The sequence below is a fragment of the Spea bombifrons genome, chromosome 1 (assembly GCF_027358695.1).
Source record: "Spea bombifrons isolate aSpeBom1 chromosome 1, aSpeBom1.2.pri, whole genome shotgun sequence".
Taxonomy (NCBI): domain Eukaryota; kingdom Metazoa; phylum Chordata; class Amphibia; order Anura; family Pelobatidae; genus Spea; species Spea bombifrons.
Window position 1 is genome coordinate 163,004,659 of NC_071087.1, and position 15,389 is coordinate 163,020,047.

A 15,389-nucleotide genomic window follows, 5' to 3' on the forward strand; every position below is an offset into this window, starting at 1 on the left:
AGAACCCCTCCCCCCCCCAGCTTTTACGTGCTTGTTTTGTTTTACATCTAAGGTTGACTTATTCTTGCACCCATAATCCTTTTTTTTTTGACCGTCGGCCCCTCTGCTACAGTGAATTTTTAATTTTTGTTTTCTTTTTGGCCCCCATTGGTTCCCCCGCCGTTACAATCCAGGAACCCCCCCCAAACTAATTAAAGCCACCGACATGCTGAAGTCTAACTTCTGTGCGCTGCGACTGCCTGTATGTGGAGTCCTTTGTGAGTTAGCAATCGTTCCAAGTCGACGGGACCGTGTTGGGCGAGCGCCGGGCCGCGCGTGGCGCTGTGAGTGTACCGTGAAGCAGGCACTAGTGCTTAAATATTTAGTGGACACTTCCGGATTTTCTGTGAAAATCTGGGTAAATAATGCAGTGTTAGTATGTGTGCGTGCGCGTGGTTGTGAGCGCGCAAAGGGTCGTTTTTTGTTTTTTTCGTCAACTACATAACATTCAAAGTAACTTTTTTTTTCCCCAGAAAAAAAAACTTTATTACGTCCTGCTTGGAGGACTTATTTTATCTTTTTTTTTTTTTTTTTTTTTTTAAACAGGTTTCGGACAAATAAAACAATAACCTTTAAACAGAAAAACACCAAGATCTAAAGCCCTTCACTTCTTGACATTTTTTATAATTCTGGGGATAAAAAAAAAACAACAAAAAAAACCCTACTGTCTTTAAAAATAAAATTTGTAAAAACGGCAAAGTGTTTGTTAAATCCGTGCTTTCCAAAGGTTTTTGCTGCGAATCTCTGTGAAGCCCCTATAATCAAACCTATTAATGTGGCATAGATGTCAGTTTTTTTTCTGATGACAGCACCATGTAATATAAAACCTATAAGTATATCATTAATAAATGTGTTTAATATACAACTAACTCTTTTTTTTAGGTTTTTTTTTCTGTTTCCCTTCATGATTTTCTAACCCTTCAGATCGAAACAGAATTTGTTCTCCAATAAGAATCATATTCTTATTCCGGCCCTGGGTCTTGTGTTATATTCCGAATCGCCTTATGTCTGTCCCGTGCGTGTTTAAATGTAGTAGAGACGGGGCGGGCTCTCCAGACCCTGCTGGGATCTCCGAATACCTGCACCGGCTGCTCACCCGCATACTGCGATGAAAAAGCGTTACTCCGACGAGCATAGAAAGAGACCGGAGTGACGAGTAAGTAGAAGCAAAAAAAACACCAAAAAATTCTAGGAAAATTCAAGAGAAATTTGAAAAAAAACAACCTTTAAAAACCCTGAATAAAACCACTGATAAAATAAACGTTCCGCTTACACCCGCAATCAAAATGATAAATTGATAAAGCTTAACGAGTCCAATTTATTTAAATAATGGAGGAGCGGGGGGAGGGGTAGAGGTAGGACTTTATATGTGACTTTAGTGACATTAATAGTTATCAAAAAGTCACAAAGATTTAGAAAAGAAATATCATTTCCAGTTTGCTTTGTAAATATCTGTTATATGAGCGTCATCGGGGCTTTTAGGGCTGTAGAAAACTCTGATTTGGGGCCCCAATAAGGACCGGGTAGACCGGACGGGAACATGCGGCAGGTTAAAATAAATCTTTTTGGCTGCCCACCACACTCTATGCTTTTATAGCCCCCCCTGCCAGGGCCGATACGCGTACCCCCCCCCCCTCCCCAGGGGCAGGTGCCTGAGACCTCTGGATTCTTTAACGCTTTATTTAATAAATATATTTCTCGTTACCTGCGTTTTTCTTTATACATGTGGCAGGTGTCGGGTTTGTAGGTTTTAGGAATTTATTGCTGTCGTTTACGTGGAAAGCACCGGAATCCCCCAATATATATATAAATAATGTGGATGTGCGGCTCATCAGACATCTCACTCCAAGACTTTCCGATGGATTTTGGAACTTGACCTCCAGTTGACCACAAAAGTGAGGTTGGAGGCTGACGTGGGGGATCAGGCCTGTCTGAGAGCCGGCGCTCCAACTCACCCCAAAGGGGTTCGATGGGATGGAGGTCGGGCTCTGCGCAGGTCACTCGAGTCCCTCCACGTCCATCTCGACAAACCATTCCCGCGTGGACCTCGCTGACTCGGTAAAGGATCTTCCCCAAACTGTCACAAAGTAACAAGCGGGGTTCTGTGGACTGTATCTGTATGCAGCAGCGCTAGAAACGAGAGACCCCCCCAACCATGAAAACCAGCCCCGGACCGCTATTCCTTCACCGTTGCACTGCAGTTCCGGGCTTTTCTGTCGTGGCTCTGCCGCGGACGCCCGCTCGGCAGCCCCCGCTCGGCAGCCCCGTTCCATGTGTTCCAGCTCCTTAATGTTTCTACTTCACAGTAACGGCCCTTACAGTCGAGCCGCCCCAGCAGAAAGATATTTCAACTGAATGTCAGGCCATGGTGGTTGCACCGGCTCCGTCCTTGATTTTATACACCTTTTATACGTACTTTTTATACGTCCTTTCCGCCGCGTAGAGTATAAATGACGTTATATACCCCGCCAAGTGCTGTTTGTCATTTATTTTTAGTATTTTTAATATTTCAGGTTAAATTAACATGAATTCATCCTGTTTTATCTTCCAACGAAGCCGAGCCTCATGTCGGGAAAACGCGAATCAAGTTATTTTATTTATATTTTGTTTTGATTTTTTTTTTCTCAAGTTGACTTTTTTTTACCCTTCTATACTGAAATCACCCTATTTTGGCTGTTTAGACTGATCCCATTTTTTTTTCTTTAAGTTTTAATCTGTTTCTAATAAACGGAATTTTAGCACCTCTTTCCATTTGTTTTGGGGGATTTAATTCCTTTCCAGGAATGGGCCCCCGCGTGATGGGATTAGTAAGGGGCAGGAGGAATTTTTGTTGATCGGTTTTGATAATCTTGACAGAATTTCATATATAAAATCTTAAACCCATCAACGGGATGGACATTTTTTGTGGTTGTGGCAAAAAAACCAAATTTTATAGATATATATATATAATGACCCTTTAAATGCCAGGGGGGGCTGGCCACTGTATTGAAAAACTAAAACGCAGGACCTTGTCTTTCTGGAACGGAAATGGTTATTCCCAGTTGCTTGGCAACTCTGTGAGCTCTCCCGATTCCGCCGAATGATTTAAATTAATACTAAATTATACTCGATAAATATTTTACGACGGATGTACCGATCTGACGTCAAATGAATGAAAAGGGAATTGGGAGTCGAGAGGACCACGAAAGCCCCCGTGGCGGCCAGCAGGGGAAGCGGCGTCGCGCCTGTAAACTGCGCAAATAAAATCCCCAAATTGCCAAAAATGGGAATTATAACCCAGAACGTGAAATAAAATAAGTACGTTTTCCCAGCTAGCCGAAATTGGGTTACTGGTATGCCTCGTGTCACTGTCTGACCCATTTAGGGCCGCTGCGGGCCACAGACTCAATGATCGGGGAGGAAAACCGCGTCTTCGGATTAGAGTGGATTCTTTTTACTGTGAATAAGTGGGTATTTTGTGTGATTTGAGCGTTCCTGCCAAGTGTCCCAGTTTTCGGGGGGCAGTCCGGGTTTTCGGGTCCTGCATAGCCTCCCCACTTTCTCGCTATTGTAAGGCGAGGGGGATCGCGGGCTGGAGGGGGAGATGTTTTCGGTGGATTATTTTATTTGCTCATCGATAATACCATGAAGACGTTCCGTCCCCTGATGGCTTCCCGCGGGGTTCAGTGACAGGGACGGTCGGGAGAGACATCATTGACAGCTGGATAAAAATTGTTACTTTTTTTTTTTATTTTTATAAGAAAAAGGCCTAAATAAACCAGAAAGAAAGATTATTCATAGAAAAAAATAGTATTAATCTAGATCACAGATCCGAAATTGGAAAGAATTACGGACAGCGGGTAGATCGGCTCTGACTGTTGCCATGGATACGTATAAGCGGCCGTCGAACCCCAGATTACACGCGAGGGACGGCTGACGCGGCTCTTTAATTCTCACTCGCTGGGTGCCGGACTCTGCGACTCGCGGCGGTTTTTGGAGCTCGGGGGGTAATGAGCGAGAAAAACAGGTCAAGGACGGGAAGTTCGGGAACGCCGAGACGAAAGGAAAAGCTCTATAATTATACGAAAAAGTCGGACGCGTAATTATTCCTTTGTGTCACAGATAAATTATATTTAATGGGGCGATTCCGATAAACGATACGATCGAGTTCCATTCACACAGGCAGGCATCTTAATGCCCCATTATTCTTATCATTCATACGACTCTCGCACTAACTAACAGCCCTAGATTCAGAATGCAGAGATCAACCAGCCATGGGCATCCCCAGCGCTGTATACAGTAATATTACCCCCCCAGCGCTGTATACAGTAATATTACCCCCCCCAGCGCTGTATACAGTAATATACCCCCCCAGCGCTGTATACAGTAATATACCCCCCCAGCGCTGTATACAGTAATATAACCCCCCAGCGCTGTATACAGTAATATAACCCCCCAGCGCTGTATACAGTAATATAACCCCCCAGCGCTGTATACAGTAATATAACCCCCCAGCGCTGTATACAGTAATATAACCCCCCAGCGCTGTATACAGTAATATAACCCCCAGCGCTATATACAGTAATATAACCCCCAGCGCTGTATACAGTAATATAACCCCCAGCGCTATATACAGTAATATAACCCCCCCAGCGCTGTATACAGTAATATAACCCCCAGTGCTGTATACAGTAATATAACCCCCCAGCGCTGTATACAGTAATATTAACCCCCCCAGCGCTGTATACAGTAATATTAACCCCCCAGCGCTGTATACAGTAATATAACCCCCAGCGCTGTATACAGTAATATAACCCCCAGCACTGTATACAGTAATATAACCCCCAGCACTGTATACAGTAATATTACCCCAGCGCTGTATACAGTAATATAACCCCCAGCACTGTATACAGTAATATAACCCCCCCAGCGCTGTATACAGTAATATAACCCCCCGCGCTGTATACAGTAATATAACCCCCCAGTGCTGTATACAGTAATATAACCCCCAGCGCTGTATACAGTAATATAACCCCCCAGTGCTGTATACAGTAATATAACCCCCAGCGCTGTATACAGTAATATAACCCCCAGCGCTGTATACAGTAATATAACCCCCAGCGCTGTATACAGTAATATAACCCCCCAGCGCTGTATACAGTAATATAACCCCCCAGCGCTGTATACAGTAATATAACCCCCAGCGCTGTATACAGTAATATAACCCCCAGCGCTGTATACAGTAATATAACCCCCCGCGCTGTATACAGTAATATAACCCCCCAGTGCTGTATTCAGTAATATAACCCCCAGCGCTGTATACAGTAATATAACCCCCAGAGCTGTATACAGTAATATAACCCCCAGAGCTGTATACAGTAAATATAACCCCGAGCACTGTATACAGTAATATAACCCCCCAGCACTGTATACAGTAATATAAATCCCCCAATACAGTAATATAACCCCCCCAGCGCTGTATACAGTAATATAACCCCCAGCGCTGTATACAGTAATATAACCCCCAGCGCTGTATACAGTAATATAACCCCCCAGCGCTGTATACAGTAATATAACCCCAGCGCTGTATACAGTAATATAACCCCCAGCGCTGTATACAGTAATATAACCCCCAGCGCTGTATACAGTAACATAACCCCCCCAGCGCTGTATACAGTAATATAACCCCCAGCGCTGTATACAGTAATATAACCCCCCAGTGCTGTATACAGTAATATAAATCCCCCAATACAGTAATATAACCCCCAGCGCTGTATACAGTAATATAACCATTCATTTTAATTGGATTTGTGCCCTATCGCTGAGTATTTGTCTAACTGAGTGGGGCATTTAGAAGAAGAATAGTGGGATTTATTTACCCCGTTTAATTTATAAATCCGTTTCTTGCTGTTTTTATACACATTATCGGGGCTTTTAGGGCTGTAGAACCCTGCGATCCCCTCATACCCAGCAAACATTCCGACCTCCTAGAAAAGCGGGGCATCAGGGGAGGAGAGAGGGGCATCAGGGGAGGAAGTGGGATGTAAGGCGCAGAGGGACTAAAGAGGGGGCTGTATCACTCTCAAAACTTGTAGCAATAACTAAATTATTAAAGTACCAGCAGTTTGTGGTTTTTGTTCGGAGGAATAATCGCACTGCTAGAGTGAACAGGAAGTGAAGATGGCTGCTCCCATAGGAGAGGTTTTAATATATATTGTTTTGAATCGGAAGTTAAAATGGCTGCTCCTTTGGTATACACGTAACATGACCTGGGAACCCCAATCTCTGGGTCCCATGACGCCGGGGAGACCGCCCAATGACATCAGCGAGGCCCCCAGTGACATCAGCAGGACCATCTGCAATGCCAGTGAGGCCCCCCAGTGATGTCAGCTGGACCTCCTACCCGCATCCCGTATAGAGAGCTCCCGGTAGCCGGAGGCAGAAACCTCCCACTATGAGGGGAATCTATGACATAGAATGAGCTGATAAACGGGTCTCTATGGATGAGCAGATCCACCCGGAACGTACCATTACATCCTCGGAAACAAGCCGTAGGTGACGAGGACGTAATGGTACGCCCTGTGGTTTTTGAACCGGCGGAGACCGACCTTGGTGGGTATCGGCTCTGCCATCAGCATATTTAAATCAGCGAAGGTTCCTTGAAGGTCACCTTCACTGACCAATACATGATGCTGGGCTCAACCCTTTTGATAGGGATATTTATGTTTAATCCATAGCGAATGTTTACTTTACTGAGAAGGTGGTAGATAAGTGGAACAGCCTCCCAGCAGAAGTGGTAGAGGGTAATACAGTGAGGGTATTAAACATGCGTGGGATACGGCTCCTGAATCTAAGACGAGACCAACGACTGATTAAGGTTTGAGTCTTTACAGCAGAAGAAGCGGGCGACTAGAAGGGGGCCGGATGGGGCCGATCTGCTGCCGGGTTCAGTGTTTTCTCCTCCAAACTCTCGCTTTAGTGAATTAGCCCCTTTTGCCATGAAGCGCCCCATAAACTGCACTCAGGTTAAGCTGGCGGTGAAATATTTGTTGTTATTTTAGTCACATCAGGCAGCCGGTCCGGGGCAGCCATGTCAGGCTTCGATGTTACGATTATACACTTTGAACGTGTAAGACACCCATTGTACTGCGCTACGGAATCTGCTGGCGCTATATCAGTATAATATACTAAAATATAGTAAAACAGAAAATCACATGCAAATGTTATAATCTTATTATTTAAAGATACCGGGCCCGGGGCCCCTCACCGATCCCCCACCCCACGCCCCAGCCATCCTGTTTCCAAACACAAAGAGAGGCCACACTGCCCCCCCTCGGCGTCACCCCTAGCAACGAGCAGCGCAGGCCTTGACATCATCACTGCGCGCCGCGCACGCTCTTACAAATCCCAGACAATAGGCTCGCCCCCGCCCTGAGTCCCCGCCGAGCGCCCTAAGGAGAGGCCGGGCAGCCGTCGCCGTCACGCACCGGTAAGCCACAGCCACCGACCGCATCCAGCTGGGTAAGGGAGGGGGGCGCGGGTTGATGACGCGGGCGGAGGTGACGGGGAGGGAGGGGTCACGTGACGGCGCCCGCTGCCGCCGTTGCTGCTGCTTTGTGAGGCGCATTGTGCTGCAGGTGAGAGGCCGGGGGCATGGCGGGCGGTGGGGAGCGGGGATAACGGCGGGCGGGGAGCAAGAGTGCCGATGGGGATAGGAAACCAGACCCCAGGCTCTCCGCGTTGGGCTGAGGCGAGGCTCGCATGCCCGGGGCCCGCAGTGTGTCGCAGTCGCCCCCGGCCTGAGCTCTCCCACCGTGTAGCAGTGGAAGGGCCCTGCGCCGGCCGCACACACGGTCCCTCGGCTCGAATGGGGGTCCCGCCGCCTGAGCCGGCATATCCGGAGTATCGACCCCCAAAACGGAGATCTGCCTCCCCGGGCTCTGTAAGGAAGGAATGCAGCCCCCCCCGTATCACGTCTTTGTAATCGGTGTTTGACCCCTCTGTGTGTATAAAAGTGTATATGTATATATGTGTGTGTGTGTGTGTGTGTGTGTAAGGTTATATATGTGTGTGTGTGTATAAGGGTATATGTGTGTGTATATATATAATGTGGTGTATAATGGTGTATGTATGTAATGTAGTATATATCGCTTGCCAAATTCCCTTTTTATTTAATTATTTTGCCCGCCCCCCTGTTCTTGTAAGATAGTGTTTTTGGTGTTAGGAGTTTGGGGCCCTCTGCCGTTACCCGGCTTGTAGCTGGGAAGATGGGGTCTTTATTGAGCGGTAGTTAATCCCTGGGACCCCCTCGCTTCATGCCCTCTGACCTTTATTATTATTATTAGTATTATCTTTTATTTATTTACGCAGCGCTTAACCCTTTAACCCTTTTAATGCATTATCAGCCGTTTCCCATCACTTTCATCCCCAGAGTGACCCGGTTTTGAGATCTCGATTCCCCCAGACTTTTCCCGAAACCCTCACCTTAAACCCCCCACCTCCAGGGCCGTTTTATCCTTTATAGTGCCTTCTGTAGGAAGAATGTGCCGTTCCAGCGACGTCCCTCGTGGGGCCAATAAAATGTTGCTGCTAGGACCCCGCTATTTATTTGGGCACGGTCGCATTAACGAGGCGTTTGCGTTCTCCGGTGCTTTGCTGAACGCCTTCCTCATCGGCCTCTCGATGTTTCTTATGGAGAGATTCTAAAAAGGGGGCTGCCGGGAGATGGGGGCTTTATATCTGCGCTCCGTAGTCCTATATAGTCGTATATAGTGATGTATAACGCATGGGAAAACACTTAAAATCCATTTTGCTGTAATGCTGTTTATCGAGTAAACGCTACTGGTTTCCAAAAACCCCTTAAGTTCAGTTTCTGCCCCCGATTTCTACATACTGGGGCATTCGTATATATCGGCTTTATTTTACTATATAAAGTACACATCAATCATTCTCTTCTTCGCGCCCAGATTTATTTGGGGGTTTATTGCTGGCTGGCATCCTCCAGTTGCCTGCATGCACACAGGTGCTCACAGCTTGCCTTTCCCCTTTTGTTTAGGTTCCCGGTCACACGCTGCTCGATGACCCTTTGTAGATCAGGATAGGCCGGGGTGTTTGGGGGCCTGCAGTGTATCTCGCATGGAAATGCTCTGCGGGGCTCCAAAGACTCTATAAATGTAATGCTATATTACACATATAATATATATATAATATACGCACGCACATAAACACACATTATATACACACATTATTATATATCTGTCCCGGTCTGTAAAATCACATTTTCTGCTTCTTGGTTTATTCTAACCCTGAATTCGAGGCGTTTATCTCTTCGCTTCCTGCCGTTTCTGCTCGGTTGCCGCGTGGCACGGCTGACCCGTTAGCCGTTATGTACGGCTGAGCACTTAAGTCTCGTTAAGTTTGCACGGTTTTACCAAGTCTCAGACCAGGGCTTCTAGATGCTTCCGTGTGTCTTTCCCGCCCCGGTGTGATACGCTGCGAACAATGGACGTTAAAACCACTATGCCTGTAACTTTACTTGGGACAGCTGAGCGTCCCACCGAGCCGGCCCCCCGGAGAGCGCCGGAGGACACAGCGGGGTCCAAGCTCCTCGATGTTTGACTCGGCGGCGGCTTTTGGTGCTCCGGTCGCCGGGCCGCGTATTTGTACCTTTTTTTTTTTGTTTACGGGGTAAATCGCTGCCCGGTTGTCTGATTGTCCCGGATAAGAATCATGGAAGGGAATTCATCGTCCGTCGGATGCCGTCCCGGCGTGACTTCCAGCTTTTGGCGACTTGAGACGCTTTGTTGCTACAATTATTTGTTTTGCAGGAAGCGTTAAGTAAACCGGTCTACGTTTGCGCCTTTGTGTTTGTAAACTTTTATCGTATCGTTTAGTATACGTTGTACAGCGCTACGGAATCTGATGGCGCTATGTAAACCAATATATACGGAGCTGTAATGTATAGGAATTGGGGGTTTCCATGCATCTTATCTGAGTGTAAATGCGCGTCTAGAAGAGGATCTGTATGTTAGAGATGAAGCGATTGTGTGTTCGGGGCCCGCGGATGGCAGTTGGCGGCTCGGGGTGTTTGTGTACCGGCAAATACCTCCCCCTGTACGTGTAACTTGGGTTCCTGCCGCTTTGTTGTAAGCGGTGGTTGGAGGGGGGGGAGAGGTCTGTGTTCTGGATTGAGGTCAGGCTGGGTGGGGAAGCAGCTGCTCCTTTCAGAGGAGAAATTGGAGCCGGGAGAAGGAGTTTTCCGTTTAAACGCACGCGGAGAGCCACTTACGAAACGCTCGCTCGGATTTCGGGCATGCGGGGGGGGGGGCTCTGGGCTATTTGAGGCCCTCTGCGTTCCTGTAACCCAATGAAATATCCTACAAAATGAGTGCCGTTATACTAATAAACAAATCGCTGCCTTCTTAACCGGGGGGGTCTGAGATGACTGCGCCTGCACAGTTACACGGTATTACACGCGGCGTATATAATATGTACGGGGTGATATATATGTTGTGATATGTTTGTCGGTGGAAAGCCTGGCTCCTTGGCAGTTGGTGGCACCTATTATACTTTGGGGTCTTCGGGTTACAGTAACCTTTACATTCCCAGGGCAGCGGATAAGAGAAATCTGCTTTACTTGTCTCATATCAGAGCATCAGCTGAGTGAGCGTGTGTGATTGTGAGCGTGATTGTGAGCGCGATTGTGAGCGCGCGTGTGTGATTGTGAGCGCGCGTGTGATTGTGAGCGCGCGTGTGTGATTGTGAGTGTGCGTGTTATATACGTCTGTGTGTTTTCCCAACTAAATGCATGTCCTAAATTTAGACGCCTGAGAAGCTAACGGGGGATGCTATACATGGAATGTAATCCTGCGTTAACTGTACAGACGACGCGTCTTCACCCCCCCCCCATCCCGGCAGACGGTGCGGTCAGCAGAAGTAAATATAACCCTCGCTTTACGCTGCTGGAAACGAACTCTTTGGACCCCATGCGTAGTTCTCCGTTTTGGAGTCGTTTCCTTTGTTTTGGGCAGGTAACTCGCCCTCGTACCTCACCTCCGTGCGGGGAGCAAATAGAAACCGTTCTGAATAAACGGAATAATGTGATTTCAGAGCTTTTTCTAAGCCCCTCTTACTGAATTATTTTCCTCCGTCTCCCACGATGGTATTTAGCCTGCGACGTTACGGAAATGGCTTTTTTTTATATATTAAACTCTAGTTTCTGTGCACAAATCCCCCTAAATGTTAGTTTTTTTGCCGACCGTTGGGTAGTAAGGGGGGCGACGTGGATTGGAGTCCAGCTTTTGGGTAGAATTTGTAAAATTTCCACTCTACCCGTCCACACGAGAGCCAATTTTTTTTAAGTTGTGTGTATGCAATGTCGGAAGATTCGCTTGTGATAATAGTGCTTTCCTCCATGTTTGCCTCAACAAAGATGGCGGCTCCCAGATCAAGAACTGCTCTGTACTTTTTCTGTACTTTCCTCCTTCAGAAGGGTCCCTCGGCTTTCATTTAATACCGGCCCTCATCTGTCATCCCTTTTTTGCTTTGGACGGCTCGCTCCATATCTTATTAGTCGTTATACATGGACATAAAGAATCCTTTCCGAACCCCTCCCCCACACACACCACGCGGCGACACAAAAATACTGTCCCTCTGTCCCGTTTCCTTCCGACATACCTTCTAATGTGACGCCGCGTTACCTGCGCGTGTAAACTGATACTCGGTGCTGTACCGATTCCAAGCGCGTTCGCTCCCGCAGGATTGGCGTCTCGCACGCGGGATCCGGCCGTTGGTGCTCCTTTGTTCTGCTGTTTACTTTTCGGGTACAGTAAGGTGCGGTGTAACGGCAGCAGCGGCGCTTGCAGGAATGCATTACATCTGGGATGTGTACGTCGAGGCTCGTGACGAGAGTAAACCCGCGTCGGTCCGGTGTGTTTATGGCTCTAAGTACCCCCCGCCAGTCTGATGCCAACTTATTAGTCGGCGACCAGTAAAGATACTTTGTGACAGGGTGATGAGGATCGCAAACGCCACGTGGGGTTAAATTGGGATGTTATGGATGAAGATGGGACATGGAGCTGCGTTCAGACGCGGGAGCCTCTCGCCCAATCAGAACTGCTGCTTTACGTGATTGGATTTGATGCATTGAGACGTTAATTGCTTTATTGCTTTTGGCGGGGCGCTCCAGGAGGTTTTTCGTCTTATCAGGGGTGCCTTTTCTGCAGGGAGGTGGATCGAGAACGTTTAGCGAGACCGTCGGACTTTCCCTCGGGATGTTTGCGGCCACGAGGAGCGTCGGCTGCCTTTCAGGCTCCCCTCTCCCTCGTGGAAGCGTTTGCTCGTAGGAAGCAGTAATAGCTGCCGATAGTCCCGCGTCCCGGTTATTTTTAGGAGGCGAGTTCTTGGGCTTCCAGGAATTCTGTTTCCTGTTTCTTTCTCGGCTGGAAATAGTAATGGGGTTACGGCCGTCACCGAAACGCTCCTCTGAGTGAGACAACGTTGCTTACCGTGTCAGCGAGCGGCTATTGAACATCCAATATATAAAACTTTGATCTCTTATAGTTACCGAGTACCCAATAATATATATATTTATAGATATCACCCACGGCCGTTCAGAAGTTTGGGGTCACTCAGCTGTTTTCATGGAAAACAAGGACGTTTCTGTCTAACATAACTGAAAATGGGTTTTCTAACCATCAATTATCCTTTTTAAACTTGGATCAACGAACACAACGTGCCATTGGAACACAGGAGTGATGGGAGTGATAATGGGCCATTGGGACACAGGAGTGATGGGAGTGATAAAGGGCCATTGGGACACAGGAGTGATGGGAGTGATAAAGGGCCATTGGAACCCAGGAGTGATGGGAGTGATAAAGGGCCATTGGAACCCAGGAGTGATGGGAGTGATAAAGGGCCATTGGAACCCAGGAGTGATGGGAGTGATAAAGGGCCATTGGAACCCAGGAGTGATGGGAGTGATAAAGGGCCGTTGGAACCCAGGAGTGATGGGAGTGATAAAGGGCCGTTGGAGCACAGGAGTGATGGGAGTGATAAAGGGCCATTGGAACACAGGAGTGATGGGAGTGATAAAGGGCCATTGGGACACAGGAGTGATGGGAGTGATAAAGGGCCATTGGAACCCAGGAGTGATGGGAGTGATAAAGGGCCATTGGAACCCAGGAGTGATGGGAGTGATAAAGGGCCATTGGAACCCAGGAGTGATGGGAGTGATAAAGGGCCATTGGAACCCAGGAGTGATGGGAGTGATAAAGGGCCGTTGGAACCCAGGAGTGATGGGAGTGATAAAGGGCCGTTGGAGCACAGGAGTGATGGGAGTGATAAAGGGCCATTGGAACACAGGAGTGATGGGAGTGATAAAGGGCCATTGGAACCCAGGAGTGATGGGAGTGATAAAGGGCCATTGGGACACAGGAGTGATGGGAGTGATAAAGGGCCATTGGGACACAGGAGTGATGGGAGTGATAAAGGGCCATTGGAACACAGGAGTGATGGGAGTGATAAAGGGCCATTGGAACCCAGGAGTGATGGGAGTGATAAAGGGCCATTGGAACACAGGAGTGATGGGAGTGATAAAGGATCATTGGGACACAGGAGTGATGGGAGTGATAAAGGGCCACTGGAACACAGGAGTGATGGGAGTGATAAAGGATCATTGGGACACAGGAGTGATGGGAGTGATAGAGGATCTCTGTTCGTCTATGAGGAGATTCCATTAAAAATCAGCCGTTTCCAGCTACAATAGTCATTTACAACATTAACCCCGTCTGTGCTGGATTTCGGATCAGTTTCGTGTTATTTTAATGAGCAAAATGCTTTTCTTTCAAAAACAAGGACTTTTGTGACCCCAAACTTTTGAATTCTAGGGCGCATGCGTGTGATTTTATTTATATTATATATATATTACATTTTAAATGGCTTGTGCTTTATATATGTTTTTCCCCTTTGCACGTTAGTTACTTTGTAAATAAGATTGTAATACATTCTAATTGCTTTGTTTGTGGCTTAAAATACATGATCCTTGATGAGGAACATGTATTTTAAGCCACAAACCCGTGCGATTGCACTCAGCGACTGGAATTGTGCGGGATTTATCCATTAAACTGACTCACTGCTTAGTAAATCGGTTCCATGACCTTGTAGCTAGTAAAAGTCATCTAAAAAGTATCTTTCCGCCTAGACCAAAGTCTTATCTCAAAACATTCATTTTAGATTGTTAGCTCTCAGGGCAAGATAATTTCTGCCTCCGCATCAATACTCCCCCCGCGGTAAGGCTCACTTGGCCTCTGGATCCTCCCGCGGTTATGACGCGGTTAGGCTGTCGGAGCTCGGATCGGTTCGTTGTCTGCTTTGGCCGCGAATAATAATTAAGGGGGTTTAATGGAAGAGGTGGGTCGGCTCCATCGGTCTCCGGCGCGGCCGTCTGCGGGGGATCTGACCAGACGGAGCCTCGAGATTTCCGCTCTCTGAGTGCTTTCTCCGCTTTGTTCTGAAGCCGACCCAGCTGTCTGTCCTCGGTTGCCAGAATTGGCTCGGCGAGGGCTTTCTGGATGAAACCCGATAGTTCAGTTTCTCTAATGGCTGCTCACCTGATTTATTACGTTCCTCGGCGAGAGGCTGGTGGCCAACGTGGCAACGCTGCAGTCTCTGGAATATTTTTTACGAATTACAATGTGACTCGTAATTAAAGTTTATTCATTTTTTTTTTTCGTATTTGCCCCCCCCCCCCGGGGGTTTAGGAGCCAGTCCGGGATATCCTTAGGGTTCTGCATCGTGTCCGGCGCAGACTTCATTCCCCTTAAATCTAAAGATATTGCCGGGAAGCTTTGTCTCGTGGCTGGCGTTCGGCAGGAACTGCGTCCGTCGGGTGGGGAGATGAATGCGCTGAGAGGGGCAGAGTTATTGGGGCGGATCCTCATCCGCCCCGTCTGATGACTCCGCCCTGTCCGATGACTCCGCCTCTCTTTGAGTTGTTCTGCGGTTATTTTTGTGCTAATGTTTCTCTCTTCTCTCCCAGATTTTCTATTTTGTACATACATTGTTTTGTATATACTGTATATGATGACTTCGGTGGGAAGTGAACGCACCCGGGGCACTCGGGAGAAAACACAGATCTCAGCTCCACAGACACAGCCGCAGAAACAGGTACAGGTACGTACGGGCTCCTCGCCGGCCACACGGGCCTTGTGATGTTCAGCCTCTGCTTAGGTCTTTCCTTTGGCGTACAAACGGTTAAGTTCTTAAAGTTTCATGGATAACACCCCCCCCTTAAACTCAGCGCTGTACACGGCAATGTAAGTCGCATTCATCGCCAAAAACCTGGTCTTGTTCCCATAAACTCCCTTTATCTG

General features: G+C 47.6%; 1 protein-coding gene across 6 annotated transcripts in view; it reads left to right on the forward strand.

Moving 5' to 3' along the window:
- Positions 1-7,419: 7,419 nt before the first annotated feature.
- Positions 7,420-15,389, forward strand: part of UBAP2 (ubiquitin associated protein 2) — a 23,075-nt gene continuing 15,105 nt past the window's right edge. For 4 of the 6 annotated variants that reach the window (XM_053448491.1, XM_053448505.1, XM_053448513.1 and 1 more), the window contains exons 1-2: positions 7,576-7,655; positions 15,056-15,189. In XM_053448491.1, coding sequence (XP_053304466.1) covers positions 15,097-15,189 — 93 coding nt within the window. In that variant the 5' untranslated portion in view covers positions 7,576-7,655; positions 15,056-15,096. Of the gene's footprint in view, positions 7,508-7,575; positions 7,656-15,055; positions 15,190-15,389 lie in introns of those variants that run through there. The other 2 variants (XM_053448497.1, XM_053448521.1) reach the window with 2 other exon arrangements.